Source organism: Nipponia nippon, unplaced genomic scaffold, assembly GCF_047370975.1.
Source record: "Nipponia nippon isolate SJK-2023a ecotype South Korea unplaced genomic scaffold, ASM4737097v1 scaffold_12, whole genome shotgun sequence".
NCBI classification, from domain to species: domain Eukaryota; kingdom Metazoa; phylum Chordata; class Aves; order Pelecaniformes; family Threskiornithidae; genus Nipponia; species Nipponia nippon.
Genome location: NW_028262313.1, coordinates 18,068,622 through 18,093,708, shown reverse-complemented (window position 1 = coordinate 18,093,708; position 25,087 = coordinate 18,068,622). Strand labels below are relative to the sequence as shown.

The following is a 25,087-nucleotide window of genomic DNA, read 5'->3' as shown; positions in this document are numbered from 1 at the left end:
TTCTTTAAAATGGAAACAATTTGTTTTTATAAAAATGCTAGGTTATTCAGTTTACTTGGCAGTTTTATGGTACATGGTATAACCTATTGTTATTGTTTCTCATTTAAATAGGAGAATGGTTGCATTTCTCACTTTCTTGAGGTACAGTTGACTACAAGATATGCTAGCTGGTTCAACTTCATACTAAACCTCCTTCCCTCCCCTGATGAAAAGGATTCCTCTTTTATATTTCAGGGTCCGGTCCTGACACATAAACAGACAGAAGTAGTACCATTACCTCCACCCCTAGCAAGTGAGAATGCGCCACCATCTCCAGCGCCTCCGCTACCTGGTGGAGCGGTACCTCCTCCTCCGCCACCACCTCCGCTACCTGGTGGAGCAATACCTCCTCCACCGCCTCTGCTACCTGGTGGAGCAGCACCTCCTCCTCCTCCTCCACCACCTCCACTGCCTGGTGGAGCAATACCTCCTCCTCCTCCACCGCCTCCGCTACCTGGTGGAGCAATACCTCCACCACCACCTCCGTTGCCTGGTGGAGCAGCACCACCTCTTCCACCTCCACCACCTCCACTGCCTGGTGGAGCAGGACCACCTCCACCTCCTCCTCTACCTGGTGGAGCAGGACCACCTCCTCCACCACCGCTGCCTGGTGGAGCAGGACCACCTCCTCCACCACCGCCTTTCGGTGGGCCTCCAATGCCACCAGGTCTTGGAGGTGTTCCTTTTGCTCCCTTTCCAGTGGTACCAGCGTTACCACATGGGATGAAGGAGAAGAAAAAGTATAAGCTGGAAGTCGCAATGAAGAGAATCAACTGGTCAAAGGTATTACAATGTTTTTTTTTATTTCTGTTGATAAAAAGTGGCTTTTGAAGTAATGTGCTAGGGTTTACATTACATTGTTAATAATACTCATCAGGCTTGGGGAATTCATTCCATTCTGTATCCAAAACGTTTTTGATGCAGTGGTTGTGATTCAGCTGGTATTGGTTTTCAAAGACACCTTATTCTGTGGGGTAAGCACCAAGTGATTAATGCTGCCAAGAGCCCATAACACCCCTTATTCTGGGGATACCTGTAGCTAACAGCTCTCAGAATTTTGGCTGATTTTGTATAGAGTTAAGTTCTACATGTTTTCAGCTGTAATTGATATTTGACTTGCCAAGTGAGCATTTCGAAGGTAAAATGTCATGTTCAAAGCAAATGTAAGTTATCAAACAATTAAAATGTTTACTTTATAAATCATATTACTGCTTTTTTCAGCAAAAAGTTGAGTTAGTTAAAGGATTTTAGGGTTTTAGGACAGGGGAAATGAATCTTGAAGTAGACAATTGGGTGGAAAACCATTGGGAAGACTGCCATTTAGGAACTTTGACAATCTGGCAGTTCAGAGAAAGAAGGATCTGGAGTCAAGAGATACCTACAGCTGCTTGCTTAATTGAAGTAGCTGTGGCTGAGTAATGAGAACGGACATTGAGAAAGGAGATGTATTAAGAGGTTTTAGTTGAGTCTCTAGGTATAAAATGCAGTAAAACATGGTGTGAATGGGTACATGAAATTTTGGAAGAAAATGCAAAGCAGAACTCTGATTTTAGTTTTCTCTCAGTTAAGCAAGCTTTGGGAGCCATAAATTATGTGGTTTATGATTATTTTTTTTTCTCGCTTTTTTGAAGACAGGTTGAAAGTGGATCAGGCTTTCAGAGACTGTAATTTTAGTTTTGGTGTCTTCTTGACAGAACTGTGCATGATTGCTTTGGTTATGCCTTCTATTAATTTCTTTTAAAAATGAAGTATGAGTGAAACCGCTATGGTGGCAATTCATTGGGTTATCTAGTTTCATTTTAAAAGCCTTGCATGAAACTTAAAAACTTGACTAGCTTAAAAAAAGAAGAGTGGGAAGGCAGTGGCGAAATGATTTTTCCTAATTAAAAGAAATAGCTCTATACTTACTATGATAGTAAGTATACAGTCTTAAACTAGTAAAATTTTCTGTTTAAAGGCAGATGTCTTGGCATGAGATTAAGAATTATTTTAAGATCAGTCCTTTGAATAAATACAGTAATTTACTATAAATTAAAGCATCTAATTAAGAAATAAAGCCAATTAGTTTGTGTTCACATTTCTTTTGTTCTTGTGATATGTTCCAGAAGTTTGAAAGGAAATTTGATTTTCATTGCCTTACCTGCCTGTCAGTGGTAGTTGTACTACAAAACACGCTTTGACAGTGTTTTTCTTTCTCTGAGAAAGGCAGGTGTTTACCCTGTTAAGACAGTTGCAAAACTTATCAGAAGGTTCTAAAGGCAATGGTGTTATTGAACATAAGTTTTTATTATAAGCATTGAAGAAATTTTTACTAGAGTGCATTTTTAGCTATCTAGTTTTGTGTAAAATTGCAAACTGCATTTGATTTAGCAGTACGTAGTTTAATATTAAACTTGAGTTAAAGTCATGGCTCTAATAGAGTTGTGAAGTTGATGTTCCTCCCCTCTCCTTTACTTTACAAATATAGTTGATACCGTACACTATAATGAATTTTTAAATGAGAGTCTTGTTGACAGAACTTTGTGTTTCCTGTTTGACAGATGAGTATCCCAGGAAGCTAACTTAGTTCCAATACAAATTCTTTTTTAAAAGTCTGTGGGTTGCATATTGCTGAGCGAGAGATTTCTTTCCATGAGACCTTTCACAGAATGTGTGCTAAGCTCAGTGGATTTATGTAATGACAGCAGGAGCTGGCAGTAGGTGACTGCTGTGTTTTCTTTCACTTTTGGCCCTGTCCTGAGGGCAGGTCTGAGAGGACACCTGTGACTCCTCTGAGGTATGTGGAGTATGGTCGGTGGGTGAATGCTTACTGAATTTCGTAGTTTTGCAGCGAGTTGCTTGTACTGTTGGTCTGTATCAAAGCACAGTGAAAGACTGTCATGACCCAAATGAAAAGATGGGGCACCATTCTATTAGGTGCAGTGACTCGTGGCTTTGCATTAAGTTGCGTAGGTATATCCAAACCATTAGGAATAGTTTTAAAACACAGGTAACAACATGCTATTTCATGTAGAAACCTTCTAAGTTTGTGATGTCTAATGTAGTTGTAAGTTCAGAGAATGCTGGTATCTGTGCTATAATGGTACTTGTAGGTTATTAATCTGAGATGTTTATTGGTCGTTTCATATTAGTAATGTGCTAGGGCAGGCTTGTGGCCACTGGGAGGAGCTATGGGACTGCTCAAGTGAAATGTTTGGGCACCATTACATTCCAACGAATGTGAGCTTCTGCACAGTCTTAACACGGATAATTTAATCAAATTTCACTTTTTAAAACATCTTAAAATATAAACATTTACTTGAGCAGTAAACTGCAAGCACAATCTCTGATTTGCAGACTAACCTGTAAGAGCAGTTACTAGTTATTACTTGCCTCTCAGTATAATTGGTCACTTTGTGACAAGAGAAGTTATGCAAGTATCCAGGTGTGTGTTTGCATACACGTTGCTTTAAAATACCTTTATTGATCAGTATAGCCACTGTTCTTTCCATATAAAGGAAATAAATTTGAGGTACTAGATAACTGCACTTGTCATTAAGACTAAACTGTCACATCTTAAACACAGTTTGTGGTTGGCGGTTTTTTAGTGGTGTAAAACATGATAGATGTATTGAGGTTTGCTGTAGGAAAAAATAGATAGATCACCAAATCATCAAGGCAAATCAAAGGAGGACCTTTATTTATTAGATACTATCTGGTTTGAGCTCTAGCTTGGACTTCAGTATAGTTTGACTGGATATCTGTTACTTATTTGTCAAGGTACTAAATCTTTGTACTACCAGCTAGTGTCTGATACTCTCCTTGAAAACTGTATTCTATCTCAATAGTGTGTTGGTACCAAGGACTTAGTAAAATCAAGTTGTTGATGAAAGTAAGCTGCTAAGTGGTTAAAATGGTCATTGCTGACCATAAGTTGCAATTTAGCATTGAACAACTGTTGAACATGTAATTTAAATCACACTCTAAAATAGCACAGGTTCTTTTCAGGATGTTTCACAGCTGGTAAAACTGTTGGGAAATTCATATGGATGTAGATACACATCTTTCTATAAAGTTGGGTGTTACCATGTTGTCCTGGATGGAGCTGGATGACATGGGATATCAGGTGTTGCTTCTGGCTGAAGATGCTCTACCTTTTCAATATGGAGCCTCTGAAATGCATCACATCATTGCATAGCAATAACAGTCCTTTGTAGACTGTTTTCACAATATTGCCAGGACACAGGATCATATGTCCTCCGAGTTCTTACATGGCTGATCTACCCTGTCAGACACAATGGGATTTCAGGTTTAAGAGTGTATGTAAAGGTGGATGGGTTTAGGGCAACAGCACTGGACTGTGTTTGGAAGTCATTCTAGTTTTCCGCATGGGGTTTTTCAGGGGATTCAAGGTACGTTGCTTTGTATCATTTCTGAATATGTATCATCACCACTTAAAGCAAAACCTTTCAAGAACTAGTAATGACAGAAGTTTACTGTTGGAAGAGGACCTAGACTGTCCTCTGATATTTTGCATCAGTGATCTTAATTGTCTTTCTAAATAAAAAGTAAGCTTAGGTTTTGTGTTCCTCTAAGTTCTGAAGTGTTGAATAGTAAAATGGCTCTTTCTTTGGAGTAACAAATAAGAGCAGTATCATGAATGATTAATCCCACTAACTTTGGAAGAAGGAATCTAGAAGGTTGAGATAAAACCTGTGTGGAAATGCACGGCAATTTATAGTTTCTTTTACCAGAAAAACATCTGTACAAAATATATTTAACCTGCCAGCCACACCAATATATTATATTTTTTAGAAGAAAAAATGGACTGTTTTTAGTAGCCTAGTTGTATTATTAAAAAGAAACAGGAATGTATGAGTTGTCATACTGGAAAAGATGCTTATGTATTACTTTGAGGAATATGACATTACCCAGTGTTGGAATCCAGAGATTTGGGGTTGGTTTTTTCCTTTGAAATTCATCTAGCCATATAAAAGTCCTTTTGGTTCATGTACTCTGATGAATCATTTGAATTATACAGTTTTGTAACCTTTAAAACGCTTACCTAAAAAAAAAAAAAGTCACTTTCCCTCCTATGAAATGTTTATTGTCTCTTCAAGATATTTTGCCATTCAATGTCCTTGTCTTCTTTCTGTTTAGAAGATTATTCTCTTCAAAGCTTCTATCATTCAATTTTCTGGATTTTTTTTTTTTTTTAAATATTTTTCCTCCTTTGGAGATGGAGCTCTAATGTTTTAGAAATGCATTTCCACCTGCGCTTTTACGAAAATGTTTTGTGGTTATTATTTTAGTTAGCTTCTCTTATGATCTTTGACTTCCAGATTTTTATATTAACCCTTCGTACCTGTTTGGGTATTTCCATCTGGACTTTTTTCCTCATAGCCTATAGGTTTCATCACAGATTTGTATTTTGCCAGTTTTCTTAAGGGGGGGAAGAAAATTTTTATGCCATTGACAATAACATTCTCTCCTGAAGTTGCTGCTCATCTTTGACTCGCCACTGCTTTGTCTGGTTAGGATAGTTTCTCTCCTACAATTCATTTATCTTCTTCATTTATTTAGGCATCTCACTTAAGCAGGGAAGAATTCCTGCCATATATGTAACTTAGGCTTTCTAATCTCAGTTGTCCTTGTTAAGGTAATATCTCATTCTAGAGTCAGCTGCACTAGTTTTGTAACTCTGAAACATACTCAGACTACTGTCCTGTAAACATAGAGAAAAATAAGCTTTTTAGTTTATAATACATATTTGTTATTGCAGCCAATTTCATTTTAATCAATTACGTTCATGTGTTTATAGAGATAATTTATAGAGTGTACATCTGAACACTGTGTGTGACAATAGAAAGTAACTACAGGTGGACACTGCTTAAGTGCTCTGGGAACAGTGCCAAAGATCTCCTGCATACTGAAAAAGAGGAAAGTCTGTTTGATCATCACTTTTAAGGAGCCATCATTTGGGAATAACATTCTTACTATTTCATTTAGTGCCTCTTGTAATAACTGTCGTCACCATTAGTGTTGGATTAAGGTAGTTTTTAAGAATGTCTTGGCTGCAGCTGGTGGTAAAGCAGCTACACATTAACAGATTGATCATATGGTTAAAGGTGGAGGACCAACGTGTTGCAGTGAAATCCTAGTGAGGCTTACAGATATAGTATTGATAAATTTCCTGCATATCCTCTTGAAGTTAAATAGCCCTTGAAAATTAATTGGCATTTAAACAAGCTTGTAAACAAGAATTGATAAGACTTTAAAAACTGGAAGAGGGACATATTTTGAAAACAAAGTAGCTGTTCTGAATCATACATGAAGAGTAAAATTGGCTTTCAGCTTCTATATTGCAGAGTACTTTCTTCTTTTAATAAGCCAGTATCAAATAAGGTACTGTAATGAAATCTGCGTTTACATTTGAAAAATGGAAACTATTAAAAATTATATTAAGTATAAAATTATTTCTGATATTTAAAAAGATAATTCTTCCTACGGACTTAATATTGAGTCACTGAAAGGTCCACATTGACATATCATTTGCATATAAGGTATTCCATACTCTGGCAGTGCAAGAAAGACTATTCCTTCTGCAGTTCTCAAGTAGCAGGGATGCATGTCAGTGGTGAAGAATTTGGGAACTGTCTGGAAAGTAATCAAGAGAAAGCTAGAACACTTTCAAACCCAGATGCTAATGTGTTATCAAGCCTATTTGGAAAACTTGATGAATGTGAGAAATATAATAAAAATCATTGTGGAGATAGAAGGCAGTTCATCTGATTGTGCTTTGTTCAGGAAGCATCTTTACGAGAACATAATGCCTGGAACATACCTAAACTTAATTCAGTCCAATTATCACAAAAGTCTAGTAGCATTGGCTTTAACTTGGCTGTTGAAAATACTAGTTATTAACTTTGGGGATGCCATTTTTGTTTCAGATTGAGCCTCAAGAGATAGCAGAAAACAGCTTTTGGATAAAAGTTGAAGAAGATAAATTTGAAAACCCAGAACTGTTTGCAAAATTGTCGCTTACCTTTGGAACACAAATGAAAGGTGCGTTCTCCTTTTACTTTGTATTGTGCTTTTATTAAGTTTAAAACAGTGCAATGGCAGTCTCTGTTATGCTTTGTGCAGTACCATGGAATTCATGTAATGGTTTTATAGCAGGAAGATGATTTAAAACATATGTTTTTATTAAGCATAGCAGTCTATTACAAGAATTGCTCCTCCCTCACTTTACAGCATGAGGGGAGCGAACCTTTTGTAATAATACCCCTCAAAAGTGCAGGGTACGTTGCAGACAGATGCGAGTTTTCTTCAAATTAAATTATAATTAAATTTAAATTCAGGTTCTAATCCTAAAATCACGCTCATTTGCATTAATGTTCCTAGCTTCAGGAACTGTAAGTTATCAGGTTCTTTTAGATATCCCAGATATGGAGGGTTTGTTGTGTAACAAAAATTTACTTGCTTGTATCTCTCTGCTAAATGAAAATCCTCTACCAGTACTTAGAATGTAACAATTAGAATAATGCAGTTGAATCACAAAATCACAACTCTGTAATATGCCTGCCTACCGTCATGATTCTGGAATATGTGGGTTGAAACCATTGTTCTTTTCAAAGTTCTTGTGTTTGTGTACTTAGTCTTTGCTTTCACTGTTTTTGTTTGTTTGTTTTAATACTATACACAGCTCTCTTTTAAGAAAAAAGAAAAGTCTTTAAATATTAGTTAATATAATATATTTAATTAGTATTTAAAGTTGTGTTGTGTAATCTAAGAAGCATCCCCCCAAGTTATATACAATTAAACTGCATTGTTACTGTCATTAGTGAATGATGTAAGTTAGTTTTCAAAGGGTCGAATGTGTGAATGCACGCTCTTTAAACTGTTTGCATAATACCATGGGAAAGTGTCAGATAGTCTACCGATTTTTGTTGGTGTGAAATGGGTCTGTTTGACTACTGGGGAGAACAATACAGTGAGAATAAAAACTATGCTGGAGCGTTCTGTCAAGGGTAACTGAGGCTGCTCAGTATGTCATGTAAGTAGCTCTTCTGCTATTGGTTCTAGATGAAAAAAATCATAAATTTCTCAAACAATTTCTTCAAGAGGAGATATGATGATAATATTTATATCTTGAGTTAGGAATGCAGTTACTAACAACTGAATATTGGTTATGATTTTGATACTTTAATATCATCCTCAGCTCTTTATGGCTTTCAAATGGTCCTCAAATACTTCTGAAGCTGCACACAGCCTCTTCAAGTCTTTTTATTATTATCCATGGTTAATGGTCAATTGATCAGCATTTTACATGTGGCCATTTACCAGCAGTTTGTTTCAGGCACTGATAAGAAGCAAGTACTATTGAAGTATCGTTCAGTAATAACTTACTCAGGAGCTAATGAGGAAGCCCAACAAATTAAAGTCCAAGAAGTGGTAGATACTGAAAGAATGAATTCCTGATCTAGCTACAAATCTTTTCTCCATTTGTCAACCAGTTAGAATACAATATACTTTAGGGATGTGCAGTTCTTGAAGGTGGATGGAGTCAGATGTATCAAGTGTTCATAGGCCAAATCTGAATAAGCAAACACACACTTAGGATTTTGAAGGGGATGTGTGTAACGACTGTAAGCATTTTTGTGCTGCTGCTTTTTTTTTTTTTTTTTTTTACTTTAACTTTTTGGCTTTGAGAATTGACAATTCATGTGATACTTTGTATTTTAACCATAGGGAGTCTTCTGTTTTAATTTGAACCAATAGAGTGCTCTCACTTCTATCAATTACTCGAGGATTTTATTACTTCAAAATTAAGTTGTATTGCACATAGGGGTTTGTGGTATCCTGGCTGTTGTCTGAATTTCAGGAATAAGAACTGCAGTTTATACTAATAAATTGTTAGAAATGTTAACTCAGGTTAAGGAAGATCTCCCAGAGGACCATAACTTTCCTGAACCATTTCTTGAGTAGATTCCGCTGTTTATTTCTGAATATGTCTTTTTCTGTGCTCTTTTGAAACCCCTTCAAAAAGTTAGTCATAGCTGTGTTTTTCATAAGATAAATATACAGTTCTTTCACTCCAAGCTCATGCTCTTTTCAGTATTCGCTAAATTTGAGCCATTAGTATTCTGCTTTTACAATGCTTCCCACTTTCTGCTCTAAATGTTCAGGTATTACATGCAGTAATACAAAAGCATCATCTGCAGTAATTTAACACATTTTTCCATACCAAAGTTTGATAGATTCTTGGTTCATAGCATTGCAGTGAGGTTAAAATGATGTGGAGTTCATCGCTGGTTTTAGTGCGACAGCAAGACAGGAAAACCTTTAAGGGAAAGAACGCCTAGCAGCAGATAACACTTACAGTGGAGTGAGACCTTTCTTAATGAAAACGACAAGCTTCTCCCTTGAGCTGAATTCTTTCATCAGAAATCTGAAGAAATGTTTCTGAATTCCTGAAAAGCTTCTTCATTAAAAATGCTGAAGAAACCCTCTTGAAATTTTGACATAGCTGTCGGTTTCATATGAGAGAAAATTCCTGTTGACATAGTTGCACAGTTCTAAAACTATGAACAACAGAAATTGTCCAAATAGCTTACTGCAGTGATAGCTTTGCAGATATTTTTCCTGTGCTTCCTTATGTTGTTCTCAGTTAATGACTGTAGAAAATAACATGCCATAACAAAGGATGGGAAGACTGTTAAAAATGCCACTACGTATTACCCAGGATATTAAAATCTTATTTGGCTGACTAGTGGAGAAAGTCAACGTTGTCTTGCTTTGAGTTCAAGTTTTAAGAAAAACTTGAAAACCTACTAGAAGTCAGGAAGAGTCTCAGAGCATTTAGTTTTTCTGCAACTGCTATCTGCAAAGGGAAACATTAAATGATGTTCACCATTCTTCCTCACCTTTTGCCTTAACAGCCACAGGCAGCTCACTAATCCCCAAAGTACTTACTTCAAGCATAATCTAGGATCAAACTTCTTTTCTGCTTTAGTCCCATTTCTTGGTGTGGTCTCCTAATATATTACAGGAGAGTGATAGAAAGACAAATAAAAATGCATTTTATATTCTCTCGAGAGCACAGTCAGCATATAAAACAAAGAAATGGGTGAGCGGAAGAAAACTGACAATCGCCAAAAGCAATTGTGATGGCTTAGTGTTGACTATCTTGTATTTCATGGCATTTTGGAATGCCAGTGGGAATAGTAACTGAAGTAAAACAAATGATATTATACACACTTATTAAAAATTTGTAATTCCATACAGGTTGCAGCACTCAAATTTGATTAAACCTCCTAATTCTATTCATGATTCTCTGGCACAATGAGAATGAAACTTCAGGTTTTTTCCTCATTTAACGTAGTTTTGTTTTAAGATACTCCAAGAATAACTTAATGTTGGTTGTCCCTGAGCTATGTGCTGCCTTGTACCACCTGTTTTCAAGGAAGGCAGCCAGAGCTGCAGGGAAGTGGTACTTTTGGAGACCAAAAGTGTGTGGGAGGTGTGGGAAGTCATAATAAGACACTTCTGAAGCACAATTTTCATTAGTTAACGAATTATTGCATTCATCAGTTAGCTGCTTGTAAAACATAAGAAAGTTTAATCACACAGCACCAGGAATAAAAAAGAATGATCCCTGGCTGGTAAAATAATTTTACTTCAAATATACTTACATCCAAATTTTCTTTTAAAAGGTATGCATAAGGTTGAATCTTTACTTGCTACTGTAACATTAGATAATTAATAATGATGCCCTGTGAATATGTAGAAGGTATTTCATTAAGTTCAAATCAGTATGAACAGTCAAACTGCAGTATTTGGTCTGTGAAATCAGTTACTGAGTCCAGTTATGAAAACATCTGTTGTACAGGGAGCAATGGAAACATTAAGAAGTATTCCCTTTCAGACTTTACAGGATTTTGAGATCCTGGGGTTTGAACTAAGTTAACTGAGATCTAATTATCACTGTCTCAGTACAGTCTGGAAGGATTTTCTCCATTTTTCTTCAAGAGAAATACAGATGATCCAAATACCTTTTAAGGGCCTCTGACAAATGGACTCCAGGGCTTCAGATTTTCATTACAGATCTTAATGAGTGCTTTGAGCTTGGAACTGTGCTTCCAGATGCAGAGATGGAAACAATGATTATAGTCTCACAGACCATTTGGGGAAGTAAATGATATTCCAGATCAGGCACACTTGAAAATGAATGGGTAACTGTGGTGGTTGTTAATGAGTTGAGCCGTATTAAGATGTGGGACAGTTACTGTGTTGTGGGTGGCAATGAAAGACATAGATGCATGTTTCCTTGTGTAGCTGCACAGAGGAAAAGAGTGAGGATGGTATTAGTTTCCAATCAGTTACTTGTTTTCTCTTGACCTGGTTAATTCTGAGAGAGAATCTGATATCATCCAGAATTCTATTTTGTGAATCACATGTTTAAAGTGAAAGCAGTGATTTTGCTGGTGAAAACATGCATCATCCTTTTACAGTTTTTGAGTCACGACCTGAAAATTTCAGGCTCAGTAGTATTTGGTTTGCAAAATAATCTTATCGTGGATTGATTTGTGTTTTGATATTTAAATAGCAAGAGGAAGGAATTCTATTGAGGTATTGTTAGCTCAACCTTATCTTCTTATTTTTAAAACAGTTAAATCTTACCTGCAAGCAACAGTCTCTTCAGGCAATTTATTGTTTTTAACGTGTAGGAGAACCTTTTACATAGTGAGGTTTTTTCCTTTTTAAAACTTGTGTACTCAGTTTTAAGTTTTGTGTGATCACATAAATACTTTTTTGATTAAAAAAAAAAAAAAACTGTCCAGTTTATGGAGTATAAAGAAAATGTGAAATAAACTCAATGAACATAGCTGGATTACATAGTATGAACCCTACAGTATTTCTTAATAACTGAAGAGAGGAGATCCAAGTGATCAGATAAATGCTTCTTGTCCTTGTGAGTCTGTTACGTGATCTTAAGTCATTAATTTCTCTTAATACACAGTGAAATAATATGAGGTGCGTTGTCAACTACGAATGCTTTCTTTAGATGGTCCCACTATAAAAATTCTAGAACTAAAAAAAAACTATGCATTTTTGATTAAATGCATAATAGTAATTTTCTAAGGAGGGAAATATTGTAATGAAGTTGAACAAGAATTTATGCTTAGTATATTAATCCAGTCTGGTTATACATCTCTGGAAGCTTGGGCTACTGCTTTTTGGTAGGGTTGGTGTTGTGTATCTTTGTATTTCTGTAGAATGGCTTTAAAAAAAGCCAACTACTAAAATTAAGTGTTAAATATGTTAGAGTTCTTGGCAAGAAACTGCTTAATAGCAAATCTTTGAGATCATTTAAGCAGGTCATATTACGTCGTGCAGCTAGAACATTCTTTTTCCAAATTCTGTTTTTGTCCCTTAGCTGGCATCAAATTTTGGCTTTGACTACTGGTGTAAGGGACAAGAACACTACCAGCAGCAGTGCGATGTCTGTGGTGCTTTGTGGAATATGATCTCAAAACCTCCCTATGTTGGTGTTTAATTTTTTAAATATTAAATACATATGTAATTGTATGATGAAGTGTCTTCTAGCAGGTAAAAGTAAAGGATTAAAATGTTATGTCTCCGTAGATAAGTTGTGGTACATCATATGCTTGGGGCCACAGATAACTTTGTAATAATGTGACAATACTCAACGTATCAGGCCTGCTGCTATCAAAATCACTTTTCACTGTTTGATTGATAGGCTAATTGCAAAACACTACAAAGCAAGTTAATGCCTTCTCCCTGAAGGATCATGTTAATTTCTGGCTCTTGTAATTTAGGTTGTGTATTTTGCCAGTCAGGAATGATAGTGGTGCTCTGAAGAAATTAATTATGTGTACAGTAGATCTGTAAAGGTAGTAATTAGTACATAATAGTCTGTAACTACTGGGATTGTTCCAGTACAGAATTCATTATCCATCCAACTTACCTCAAGGGAAAACTTCTCCATCAGGGTTCCATTGCTTTTTTATGATTAGACTTTCAAAATACAATTCAACAATCATTTTGATATGTTTTCAAAACTGAAGTAAGGTTTTAATAGCTGAGTTGTGTTTTTCCCATTATGGGAGTTTGAGAGAGAACAAGAGAAAATACAAACTTGCATGTAAACAAAACATGAAGAAAATATTCAGGTTTTTATTTGTATAATGTAATAATATATATGTAATATAAAATACATTACATAGCTTATTTTAATCCGGTCTTGTTTTAGTAATTACCATATGAAAATTTAGGTGGCTGTCCAGTCCTACCTTTGTTACCTCCCTGCATGAACAATTTTGGGACGCATCTGTAGCTCAGTTTTAAAATGTTAGTAATCATGAAAAATCAGTAAAATGTTGATAGGATTAACTAAAATTTAGTTTTAACTTGTTCGTGTTTTGTGTCAGTGCCAGGATTTTAGTATGTAAACTTGTTTTGTTGGTTGAGGAGGAAGAGGGTTGAAATGGGCAACTGAAAGTAGTACGGAAAGGTTGTTGGAAAAATTTAAGAAAGACCATAACAAACATACCAAAAAAGCTGAAGAACAGTCCAGAGAGACAACATTACTTCTGAGGAAGACACAAAATATGACATGATGAGGTTAAGAAAAAGATGATGTTTAAATAACACTAACTACAGTGATGATATAAACATCCTCTTTGGTCGACATTATTAATAGCGCTTATTTGTAGGTGATAAATAGTTTCTTTTTCAGGCTATAAAGGTTAGACTATCAACAGTTCAGGAAACTGTACTTGTGCAGAACTGTAAGCCGATAACAATGCTTATCCAAATGAGTTTATTGTAAACATTATAAGGTAAATGTTCTTTTAAAATTTGTCAGAAATAGCGAGGGGACTGGCTCTAAAAATAGATGAAGGTGGAATACTGGCTGTTACTGTACATAGGTGCTGTGATAGACGTATGCAGGTGTTGCGCTCAATGTTTTCATGAACAAAAAGTATACAAACCTTCTATGGAGACTTCAACGCTTATTTGTATTTTAATAAAGTGTTAAGTCTGATCAAAATACAACAAACACCATTATTCCAGTTATCCACCTCTTCCTTTTTGTCATGTTATGCTCACCCATCCTATGTCCCCCTGAAGAGCGAAGGTCAAATCGCGTTGCAACAAATCATCAGCATCTCGAGTTCTTCACCACAAGTTCTATGATCTTACAGTGGAGATTTTCCTCCTTTTTTAAGTCTGCTTAGGGTTGTTCTAGCTTGCTGGTAAAATACTGTTTAAAAGATATTGACAATTTTTTTTCTGCTAGGAGATCGTTGACTAGCATCTTCTGCTCGCATTTGTTGATTGGGATAGCTTATTGAGACTTCCTGCAGTTCTGGTAAAATTTCTTTACGTTATTCTTCCCTGCCTTAAAGTGCTTGGATGACTACATTCTAACTGAAGTGTGTTATTAAAACTTGAGCTGCGGTAGTCTTTTGATTGCCACCTACTTTCTAGGGATACATGGCATTTGAGGTCTAAATGCCAGCTTTCTTGGAGTAGTGAATTAAAGGCCAGAATGTAGGTTGGCTGCTATTCCCACCCACTTTAGCTTTTATTTTCCCTTGCCTGCAGCATCCACAAGAACACCTTATTATACCTTAAATTTTTATTTTCCATTGTTGAGAAAATATGCCAGAAAATTTGAACCTACCTACTTCGGTGTTTTAAATTACTCTTCTTCCCCAAAAAGTTCTATAATACAGCAATATGAAAGACACAGCTGTCTGTATTTGATTTCTTCATGTGTGTTGAACAAATTAGATCATATGAACCAGGAAGATGCCATGTCCTTAGTAAATTTTTATTAAGCTTTAGTTAAAACAACCCTTCTGATTTGAACACCTTTTCTCGGTACTATTAACATGTTAATTCTGTAGTATCCATGTGCAAGTAAATAGTGTGGTCTTACTCGTTAACATCATGGAGAAGATGTTCACGTTACGTTCACATGTGGAATACCCATGTGCAGTCCTCAGTGAGTTTTCTCTGAGGCCCTTTTGCTGCCACTTGTTGAGCCATCGAATGTTCACAATAGTTTCTGTGTTTTGAGCCTTCTTGTACCTTCTAATTTCAATTGTGCAAGGTACCTTTGTGCAAGAAGGGAATGTAGAATGACTACCAAATCACCTAGTCAGGAAGGGCATTTTTTAAAGCTCTCTTTTGTGCTCTACATCTGATATAAAGCAGGCTGATTTTTGATCTCCTGAAGAAAATAGTGTGTCGGGTTTTTTTCCTCTGTGAAACCACCAATGGGTGGTTTCTTAAAGGGTAGGGTGTTATTTTGCAGGGTTTGTTTTTTAAATTTCTAGAGTAAATTATACTCTTTCTATTTACACCTCTGCCAGATATTGAGGAGAGGCAGAAAGAAAGAAAGACAGGCTAGTTTCAATGTACATCAGTAGATACCGTTGATTCAGTTGATTTTTGTTTCCTCCCCTTGCCCCCCATGGTAACAGGTGTGGTTTTCTGACACGAATTTTATTATTTCTAACCCCCTCTGTGACCAGTTAGTCTGCTGAAGCAGATAGTGTTCTTTCTTTGGTCACAATGAATGTTTTAGCTTCAAACATTCTCATTGAAATAATTGTTTGCATGCATTAAATGCAGTTTTAAAATTTCTTATTCTGCCATCGAAGTGATGTAATATTTCAGGATTGATTCCACCTCTGTGCAGTGTTCCTCTGTGAATATTACAAAGGCTATATTTACTGTTACTCTTGACTGACAAATGACAATGTGAAATATGCATCTTTCTTCATCAGCCTTTCCTTCTTGCTTGACATAATGAAACATTTTTAGTGGGGAGAAGAGAGGTTTGTTTATCTCACTTTTCAGCTATTTCTCAGTAAAGAAATAAGTAGCAGCAAAGAATGAGGTCAGTACACCATTAAACGTGAAGGAAAACTGTTTGCATTCATTTGCACTTGCTACTTATAAAGAAAGGGAAAAGGGATTACTTTTAAAAAATGGGTCTGGGTTTGATATGCTAAGAAACCCAGATCAAATTCACCAGAGAACTTAAACTTTTATGAGCTTTACATGGACTCAGTTTTGGCCAAAGTTCCTGTAACACAGCTGTATTTGTAGGTGTGAGACAGCAAGCTTCAGCTTAATAGAGGAATCTCTAGCATTAAGCACAGATATGTTGCACTAGCTCAGCTATATGCATTGCTTTGGCAAAATAAACAAAAAAAAAAAAAAAAGAAAAACCCACAAACTCATAATGTATTTGTTTCTGGATTGCAAACTGCAGGTGGCTCCCTTGGTCTTCTGATTAATTCAGGATGTGTTTGTTTCCTTTCCCTCCTCGTCCTCTCCTTTTCAGAAGCGTACGAATCCAAACCAAAGGAAGATGCCGCTTTGCAGTGCAGGGTCATCAAATGTTTCTGTGTCTTACAGGAATTTCATTTAGTTAGATGGCATGCTTGGGTAATCAGTCTTCATATCTCAGTTTCACATAGAAGTGAAGCAGGCTGATTTGTTTTCATCTTTCAGTGTATTTGAAATTGTTGTTCTTTTTCAACAACAGAGTAAATCCAAGTACCATAAAGAAGAAAGAGTTATTAGTTCGCCATTTTTCATCTTCTCTTTTCCTCCTCAACTGGATTTAACCAGTAGGTAAACCATCAAACTCAGGGATGGAAAAAGCCTTGCATTGTTTAATTAAACCGATGCCTGCAATTATTACCACTTAGCATAGATTTATATATGTGTGTCTCAATATCTGTACTTTTATATATTTTTATATGCATTTTTTTTGGTTCTTAAATAATCTTAGAATTATTTAAGCAATGACCACAGTAAATGAATAAGATTATATTTCTTGATTGAGGAAAAAAATATTTGTATATAATTACCAGTGAAAGAAAAAGCTTATTCTGCCCAGAAGTGTCAGGGGCAATTGATACCAGATAACAATACCCAGGCTTGCTATGTTTAGAGTATCAACAGAAAAAAGAAGGGGGGGGGGAAAAGGTGCATGTGTTCTTTGTATTCAGTTTTGCATCAGGTACTAAGGTTTAAATGCAGAAGTTGACTCCTTAATAGTTATACTTTATAAATAAACTTTCAATAGTTACCCAGAGAAGCAGCGTTTCCAAACTGACCTTAGGAATGATGCATGTAGTTTCGCTGCAGCTGGGCCATTGTTCAGGAGAATCACAAATGAGGCCTCCCAAGAATTACTTGTATGGATGTTCCTGTGTAAACTTCTTCGTATGAGGAAGCCACTGTGCAAATGGTAGCTGTTCGATAGCACCTGCTCCTGTTGCAGGGAGTGTGTGTCTTTTATTTCAAGAGCATCGGTACCCATTTCATTCATCATAGTACAAAAGAACGAAAATGAGAATAGCATTCTGAAGGGGCCAAAACAAACAAAAGCTTCCAATTAGGAGGCAATGTTAGTAAATTTTAGTTCTGCATATTTTATTTCAAATAGCATTTTAGCTCACTTACCTTTCAATAAGTCAAATGATTCCTTTTCTATGTGGAAGGTAATTTTGTAACATTGAGTCACAAAGAATATATATTTTATTTTGAAAAACCGTACTATGTAAAATAGTTATACTGTTGGTATGGCCCACTAGCAATTACACTGCTTATTTACTAGAAGTAGATCAGAAGCTGAATATTCACCCCCAAATTTGTATTTAAAAACCACTGTAACTAAGAAGTTTTTTCCTCACTTTACTTGGGAGTGCCTGACAGTTCTGTGTTGATTGTATTTAACACTAAACCTATATGATAAAAGACAATGCTGTATGATGAAATATACAGATAGGCATTGCTGTAAATGTTACTGAGAACAAGTGAAGGCTTTCTTTTCATAAATGACTTTGCTGATGCTAATATTTCAACCACAGGTTTTGTCTGTGGTGGACTAATATGAGGGAACACTGATATTTTTGAAGACTTTCTTTTGAAACATACAGGAAGTTTGAAATACATGTTTTTTCTTTTTAGTTTGTGACTGTAGAGCTGTTTTCATGATGTGACAGTGAATGAATAATATCCCAGATAAAAAAAAAAAACAAACTATTTAGACTTCCTCAGAAGTTAGGATCAGTCTCAGTTGTGTTATTTTTGTTTTGTGTACTGCCATGTTTTCCTATAAAATCTTATATAAATAATGCTTCCAGAATGATCATGCCATAGAGTTGAACAGATGCGGGAATTTTACTGGAGATCTTGGGCTGTAGTATACTTTAATTATCTCTCTTTTAGGACTCTGCTTTTAAAAGCTTTGTGGTATATTCATAAGGGAGAAAATTAATGAAGGACAGGTCATATAGATGCATTTTTCCTAGATCTATTTGTTATTCCCGGAGCTTGTTTTCTTTACATGTGCAATAGTTAAAGTTAGTATTTTTTTGGAGCGTTGGTGTTGGATCAGAAGGGTTCAGATTGAGTAGTTTGGATATTATCTTGGTTAGCATTACATAAAGAACTGTAATAATTGCAGCTTCAGAAAAGCAAATGCAAGCAGTCTGTATGTGAAGTAAATTATATTCAGATTGAGACAGATGGGAAATAGTTTGAGGTCTGGGATATTTGAAAGTTGCTAGCTTTATTCACTGATTGGTTTGAGGTATATCATAATGTATTCCACACAATTCCTATCGAAATTGAGTGCATTTTCGAAATCAGCATTATATCTCTTCTGAATCCGGGTCAAATGCTCTAATGTGGAGATGATTCCTTCAGTTTTGGTTTAATTAGCACTGCTTAACCCTTTCGAAATGTCACTAGGACAAGTTAGTCTTACCCACTGGAGACCTGAGGAGCAAGGATACAAAATAAGAAACCCTGCCAGTTACTCCCGGACTACTTCTACAGATACATGCTGATTGCCTGCCTTTTTTAGTGCTAAGCGTGAAACTGAGGTTGTAAAGGATGTCATGTGTGTATATGCTTGCTGTAAGACCGTCATTTGGTTAAGAGATCTGTGGAACTGGAAATGTTTCTGAAGAGTATTAATAAAGAAACGCTTGCCACTCAGCTTTACTGCAAGTCTAAACTAGTAATTTTTCAAAAAGCTTCAGCAGTAGAATTTCAGGAAGGCTATTTTCTTTTTTCTGAAGTATGACGGTTTTACTATCATAGTTTTTCTGCTTAAGTAAAGTAAACTTTGGGAACTGCTTGGTAATTCTGAAAATGTAGTAAATTAATGAACCTCTCTTGTATGCTTTCATTCATAAAAATCTGATTTCGGAAATGGTAAGAAGTGATTTTCAGAAAATGTGGTTCATGTTGGGGTTGTGGTGAACTTGTAGAGCAGTGTTTTTGTGTTAAAGGCTTGGAAGGGAAAATGCTGGAGTGAGAACAGCCATAAAATGCTGGAGTGAGAACAGTCTTAAAAGGTCTCTTGTATGTGTTTTTAACAATGTTGTGACTGAGCTGTCTTAATTATAATGCCTTAAATTTTGGTGGTAACTTACAGAATTCATGTATTAATTTTAGACCCGAGTTCTCAGAATTTAAAAATTAAAATCTTGAAGAGGAAAGGTGGAAGAGTCAATTCTGACTATAAAGCAAAGCAAGGGGAGGTAAACTCTCAAAGGCGTGCGTTGTTTTTTCCCTACATTAGGTGTCTCAGAGGTCCCCGTTAGAAAAGAGTAAGGATCACTACTTGTCATATGCAGAGAAGTGTATGTTACCCACATCCATATATTCAACAAGTTTGGGATTCCAGCCTACTGTATGATAACTCTGTTAGTAGTTGGTACCTTTTGTACCTACTATATGCCTTGTTTTTCTAAGGGAAATAGAGCTTTTGTTCGTAGCAGCTTTATAAAATACAGCAGAGGAAGAAAGGCTGTTTTGTATTCTGAAATGTCTATTTCAGTCTCGGTGATGCAGTGCTCAAATAAACTATAGCACACTTAACGAGCAGTTGAGGACAGAGACACATGTACTAGGTACATCAGGGAAAGGGATTGTGTGCAAAGACTAATTAGCATGAAATATGAATACATTCATGAAGTAGTCTTGATCTATAATGCTCTTACAGAGAGTATTTTTTCTATGAATTCGATGAAAAAGAAATTCAGAAATTGAACTGAAAAAAGAATCTGTGCTAAACTTAAAAAAGAAATGGGTTTTGTTTTTAAACAAACAAAAATCTGTGTTCCTGGAATGAAACATATTCTGTATGAATAGGTAAAAAGATTAGATAGAAAAGAATGCTTTCTCTAATGTCAAAACAGAAAAAATAACCCTCAAAAAATACTCTTTCAAGTTGGTTTTTTTTGGTTGGTGTGTTTTTTGGTTTGGTTTGTTTGTTTTGGTTGTTTTTTTTTTTTTTTCTTACAACTTCATTTTTTGCAAGGGAATTTAAGTTAGGAACTAGAAAAATGTATTTAATTTGAAACTAGTTACTCAGAACATGATTAAATAGCCCATTCCATGGATTTTACAGTAATTTTTTGTTAAATGAACTGTTAAAATTATCTGTTGTGGAAACTTTTCTGAATTGCGGCTTATCTTTCATGTGTAAGAATTTATATTTATATATGTGCATAAAATACACTGATAATGAGTTGGAGGTCAATCACTTGTCTTTTCTAGGTCTGTGTTCTATAATTCGATGCCGGATGGTTTTAAAACAATGTCTTTTGCCTTGTGATGTGTTATTTGTAGCTGTAGCTGGGTTTTCTGGAAACTTTCTCAATATTGGTAAAGGAAGCTCCATATTTAGCTACCGCTAGAAAGCTGAGCATTGTAATGCAGGTTCTTCAGCTGAAGTAAAGCCGTGCAGTTGGCTGTGAATTTGTGATCCGAGTGAAGGTGGGCAGAAAAAAAATAAAAGTCTGGAGGAAAGAATGAAAAACAGATTAGCTACTTACCAGGAAAGTTTGTGCTGACTATTAAATAGACGATGCACCTATATTTTAATATCCTGAAAGCTTCCAGCAGAGTTCCAGGAATAACAGTGTATTTGTTTAAATAAATAAAAAACCACTGTAAACAAAGATACAGTTATAAGCAAAATTTATGGCCCTACTTGTAAAATAATTCTTTTAAGCCTGTATTAAGGAGATCTTCCCTCCATCCTGTAGCAGCACCATACATGCTACATTACTTCTTAAATGTACTTTCTCTCAAACTTCTCTTACATGAAATACAATGTGAGGTTTTCTCTGTAAAATTCTGTAATTAGTGGCCTGGTTCCAGTTACCTGTCGCGCTGACGTGCAATGATGTCTCATTTACAAAAAATGCTCCCCTCCCCACGGCTGTTGGTTTTATGTGCAAAACTGATTTTTCTTCCTTTTTTGCTGACCAAAAAAAAAACATTCCTCATCTGGTTTTGAGATTGCACCTTTTATCTGATTGATAGTTGTTTCAACTGTAGCGCTATTGGGAGATGCATTGAACAGAATATCTGCCATTGCAAGAGTTTCTGCCATATGTACATAGAGTAAGGATAGATCTGTTACCTAAAGGAGTAAAGGTTCTTTGGAGAAAGATACATTTAAAAGCTATCTAAAGGATTAAACGTTAATAATCACGCTATTAAGCTTCTGAATTCATGGAGAAATGGAAAATACTAGGTACACAGGCATTAACAGATAAAAAGCTGATAATTTTGTTGAGTTATTGGATTACTTGTTAATGATCTCTAAAGGATGTAAAGCTGAAATTACAATTTTGTATATTCTGTAAGTGCTGTATGTCTTTTGCCCTTGTGGGAAACTGAAACTTCTCTGAAACTTCATTCTTTTGGATACCTTCTTCTTTTCTGTAAGGTGGGAATATAATTATTTTAGAAGACTAACATGGAATAATTTCCCAAGGTGAAGAGGCAGGGGAATAAGAAATTTATGGCTTAAAGGCTTTCTAAAAGTAAAAAGTCCACATGGTAAACTGGCTGATTTTTATAAGTCAATGTGGACCTGTCTGTAAGTTGCATATTCTGAACAGTAGCATGTGTGGAATAAGCTTGGAGGTTTTCCTTTTCACATTATTTGTTCTTGCATTTAAGACATTTGGATCATTAGCACTGAGATGCTGCCTTCTTAATGAATCATTTTAGCCAAATTTTGCTTATGATGGTAATATAAAGGTAAGCAGAGCATAGATTACATCTGCTAAATTTAGATTATACTGTGGGTTCTGTATGCATACATGCTTAAAATGTGCTGAGGTGAATAGTGAGACTTGACTATGTTGTTAAAGGTGAGAGTGGTAGCTGTGTGTTTCAGGACTATTTTTAGTCCGCTACAGCGCAAGTGGCTTAATTTAGTACTCTGGTAGGTCCCCTAAGACTAATCCTGTAATGTGGAAGTAATTTGTCTTCTACCTCTTGAAGGCAGATAATCATTGCACACGTATTCAGTGAGCACCTGGGCCTTTTTAAGACTCTTTGAGATACTTGCACTTCAAGAAAGCTTTTTCAAGGTAGATCTGTTAAAGTAGTAATAACATATACAGCCATACAGGACTGTCTTCAGGCTGGCTGAGCCCGGTATTTTGTCTTCAGGTGACCGAGAGCAGATGCTTAGGCAAAAGAGTAAATATAAGTCAATTAATCTATCTTAAATGTCTGTCTCTTTATGTACATAGAAAGAATAAACTAAATAGTGATACTTCCCAGCTCCCAACAGTTGACAATTTTTTCTGAGCCAGAGGTAACATCTTTATATATAGTGAAGTCTTCAGTGTGTTTTTTCTTCAGCGAACTTGTGATCTTTTAGCATTCATAACCCATGGCATTGATCTTCTCTGTATTTCAAAGGAATGTGTAGTTTTCCCGTGTTTAAGTCCTGCTGCTTGCTAGTCTTCCTGGTTTGTTGCCTCCTTTTTCTGTCATGGCAAGTTTCATTAACTACTAATTTATATTTACTTTCTCTGTGTTTTTAAAGACCACAGAGGGGAAGACTAAAATTGTACATGATACACAAAAGACAAACAGTAATACATCATTGAATGATGGCCATTGTCTGATAAGTATCGGTTGATCTACCAGGGGAGGCGGGGGGGAACCTCATGGTTTTGGTTGTCTTAGTATGGCATCATCAAATGTCTCAATTAGTGTTTGTTTTCCAGAGAGTTACATTAGTATGCCAGAAATGTTTCACTGTCACAGTATATTGAAACTTTATTGGGATGACCTTAGTTGGAAAGATCATTAGTCAGAATGGTTGTAATGGGGAAAGATGCAATATGTCTTCCCTGTGACAATGTGTGGCGTGGCAGCTCCTGTTCCAAACAAGTCACTGTCCTCTAATGTGTCTGGTTAAAACTGTAATTCTCATCTGAAGGTTGCAGTAGCTTGTATTCTTGTCACTCACATGGAGGAAAAATATTTGTGCTCGCATATGATTAGGTTGAAAGGTGTGCTTGTTATAGATTACATGGAAGTGATTAAATTTATTTGATGCCGTCCACCACAAGGCCACAATTTCAAACATTTGTTTATGAGAGATCGGTTTCTCAACATTTTATAAATAAGGATAAAAGTTGCTATTTGTATTTATCAGCTATCAAAGCTGTGATTTCCTGTCAGCTTCACAGGGCACTACTTACCAGTTAAAGTAATTAATGGAATCTATTAAGATAATTCTCCAATTATTTTTAATATGATCCTTTTCCCCTGTGAAGTTATGCTTTGGACCAGATGCCTACGAAACCATCCCTTGGAGTTCTGCTGGCTTAATAAAACAATAAATACCAGCTAATTACCAATATTTTTTTAAACTCTAAATTAGTAGGAGAATAGAATTCTTTTTACTAAACATTAAATCAAATTTCTGAAGTACTAAGTCAATGGAAATGTAACATTGTGTATTTCACTGTGTAGGTCAGAGTGTATAACCAGGAGGTACCACATTACACTTTCAAAAACTACAGTAGATCTTGAAGATGGTAAACAAATCGAGGATTTGGGGATTTAGCTATATAAAAGTGAAACAGTTTTTTTCATGCATGTTTGTTTAAAACCTTGATGGTAGAGAAATACTTCAAAAAGGGAGAGGATGCTGGAATATGCATTTGGAAATGTATATTTTACTTAGTGTTTAAACATTTCGTCAGGATCTTTTTATATGTCAAATATCACAGTGGAAGAGGAAAAGATATCAGTTTAGCACTTCATTTTTACTACAGTTTTAGTCTGTTCCACTAAACACCAATATCCATTTAACTTGTCTGTATAAAGGAATTTTTGGATCTTGGGATCTTTTTTAGCTTCATTATTTCTAAAATGCCTTTGGAAAATGTGATTCCCATAAGTGTCTTTATTGGGAGAGATGTGCCTTTTACAAGCCTAATCAAGAGGAACAATAGCTGAACTATTCATTTAAAAGGTTTTTGTTTACTAGACTTGTCATAGTAATAAGAGAAAATGAGTTTATTAAAATCTTGATAAAGTATGATAGCAGTTTTTTGACATTGTGTTTTACTTTGATTTTTTTTTTTTTTTATCTGAGTCTCGGTGCTTTGCTTTTACTTTCGAAAGGTATATGAATAACAGGAGTACCAGTTAGCTGTAATTATTTTCCAGATTCTGTGCTACCTCACAGTTCTGAGGTGATGCTGACCTGATATCAGAGGAAAAAATATAACTGGGACATGCAACTGTCTAAATCAGAAATACTATTATAGGCAGCATTTTATTTTTATAGGCAAATGTCTCTTCTGACCCACATAAAAACTTACGGTGTTACTTCTAAAATGCATTGACTGATCTTTTTGGTCATTAGTCAAGCATTAAGGTATATAGGCAGCAAAGCCATGTAATGTCTCAGCGCCCAGCCAAACCGACGAAGGATAAGCATCTCTTTGGAGCAAAAGCCAGCATGTTCATGCTAAGTGTTGCAGATGTTGAAGCAGTGGCAGTGGCAAAGGGAGAAATGGGGTGGACAATCCTGAGGCTTTCTTCTGTATAAATATTCATGGAGGGAATGTGAGACAAGAGTTCATGGAAAAGGCTACTAGCTTTTATTCCGGCTTCTTACAGCACATCGTACGACACAGTTAGGTAGGCCCGTTGAGGATATTTTCAGTTT

General features: G+C 35.8%; 1 protein-coding gene across 5 annotated transcripts in view; it reads left to right on the top strand.

The window, feature by feature from the left end:
• Positions 1 to 25,087, top strand: part of DIAPH2 (diaphanous related formin 2) — a 255,821-nt gene that overhangs the window by 53,379 nt on the left and 177,355 nt on the right. For all 5 annotated transcript variants that reach the window (XR_015702702.1, XM_087749096.1, XM_087749098.1 and 2 more), the window contains exons 17-18: positions 235 to 822; positions 6,969 to 7,083. Coding sequence is in view for 4 of the 5 variants with exons in the window: in XM_087749096.1 (XP_087605222.1) it covers positions 235 to 822; positions 6,969 to 7,083 (703 nt within the window). In the remaining variant the exon portion in view is untranslated. The remainder of the gene's footprint in view (positions 1 to 234; positions 823 to 6,968; positions 7,084 to 25,087) is intronic.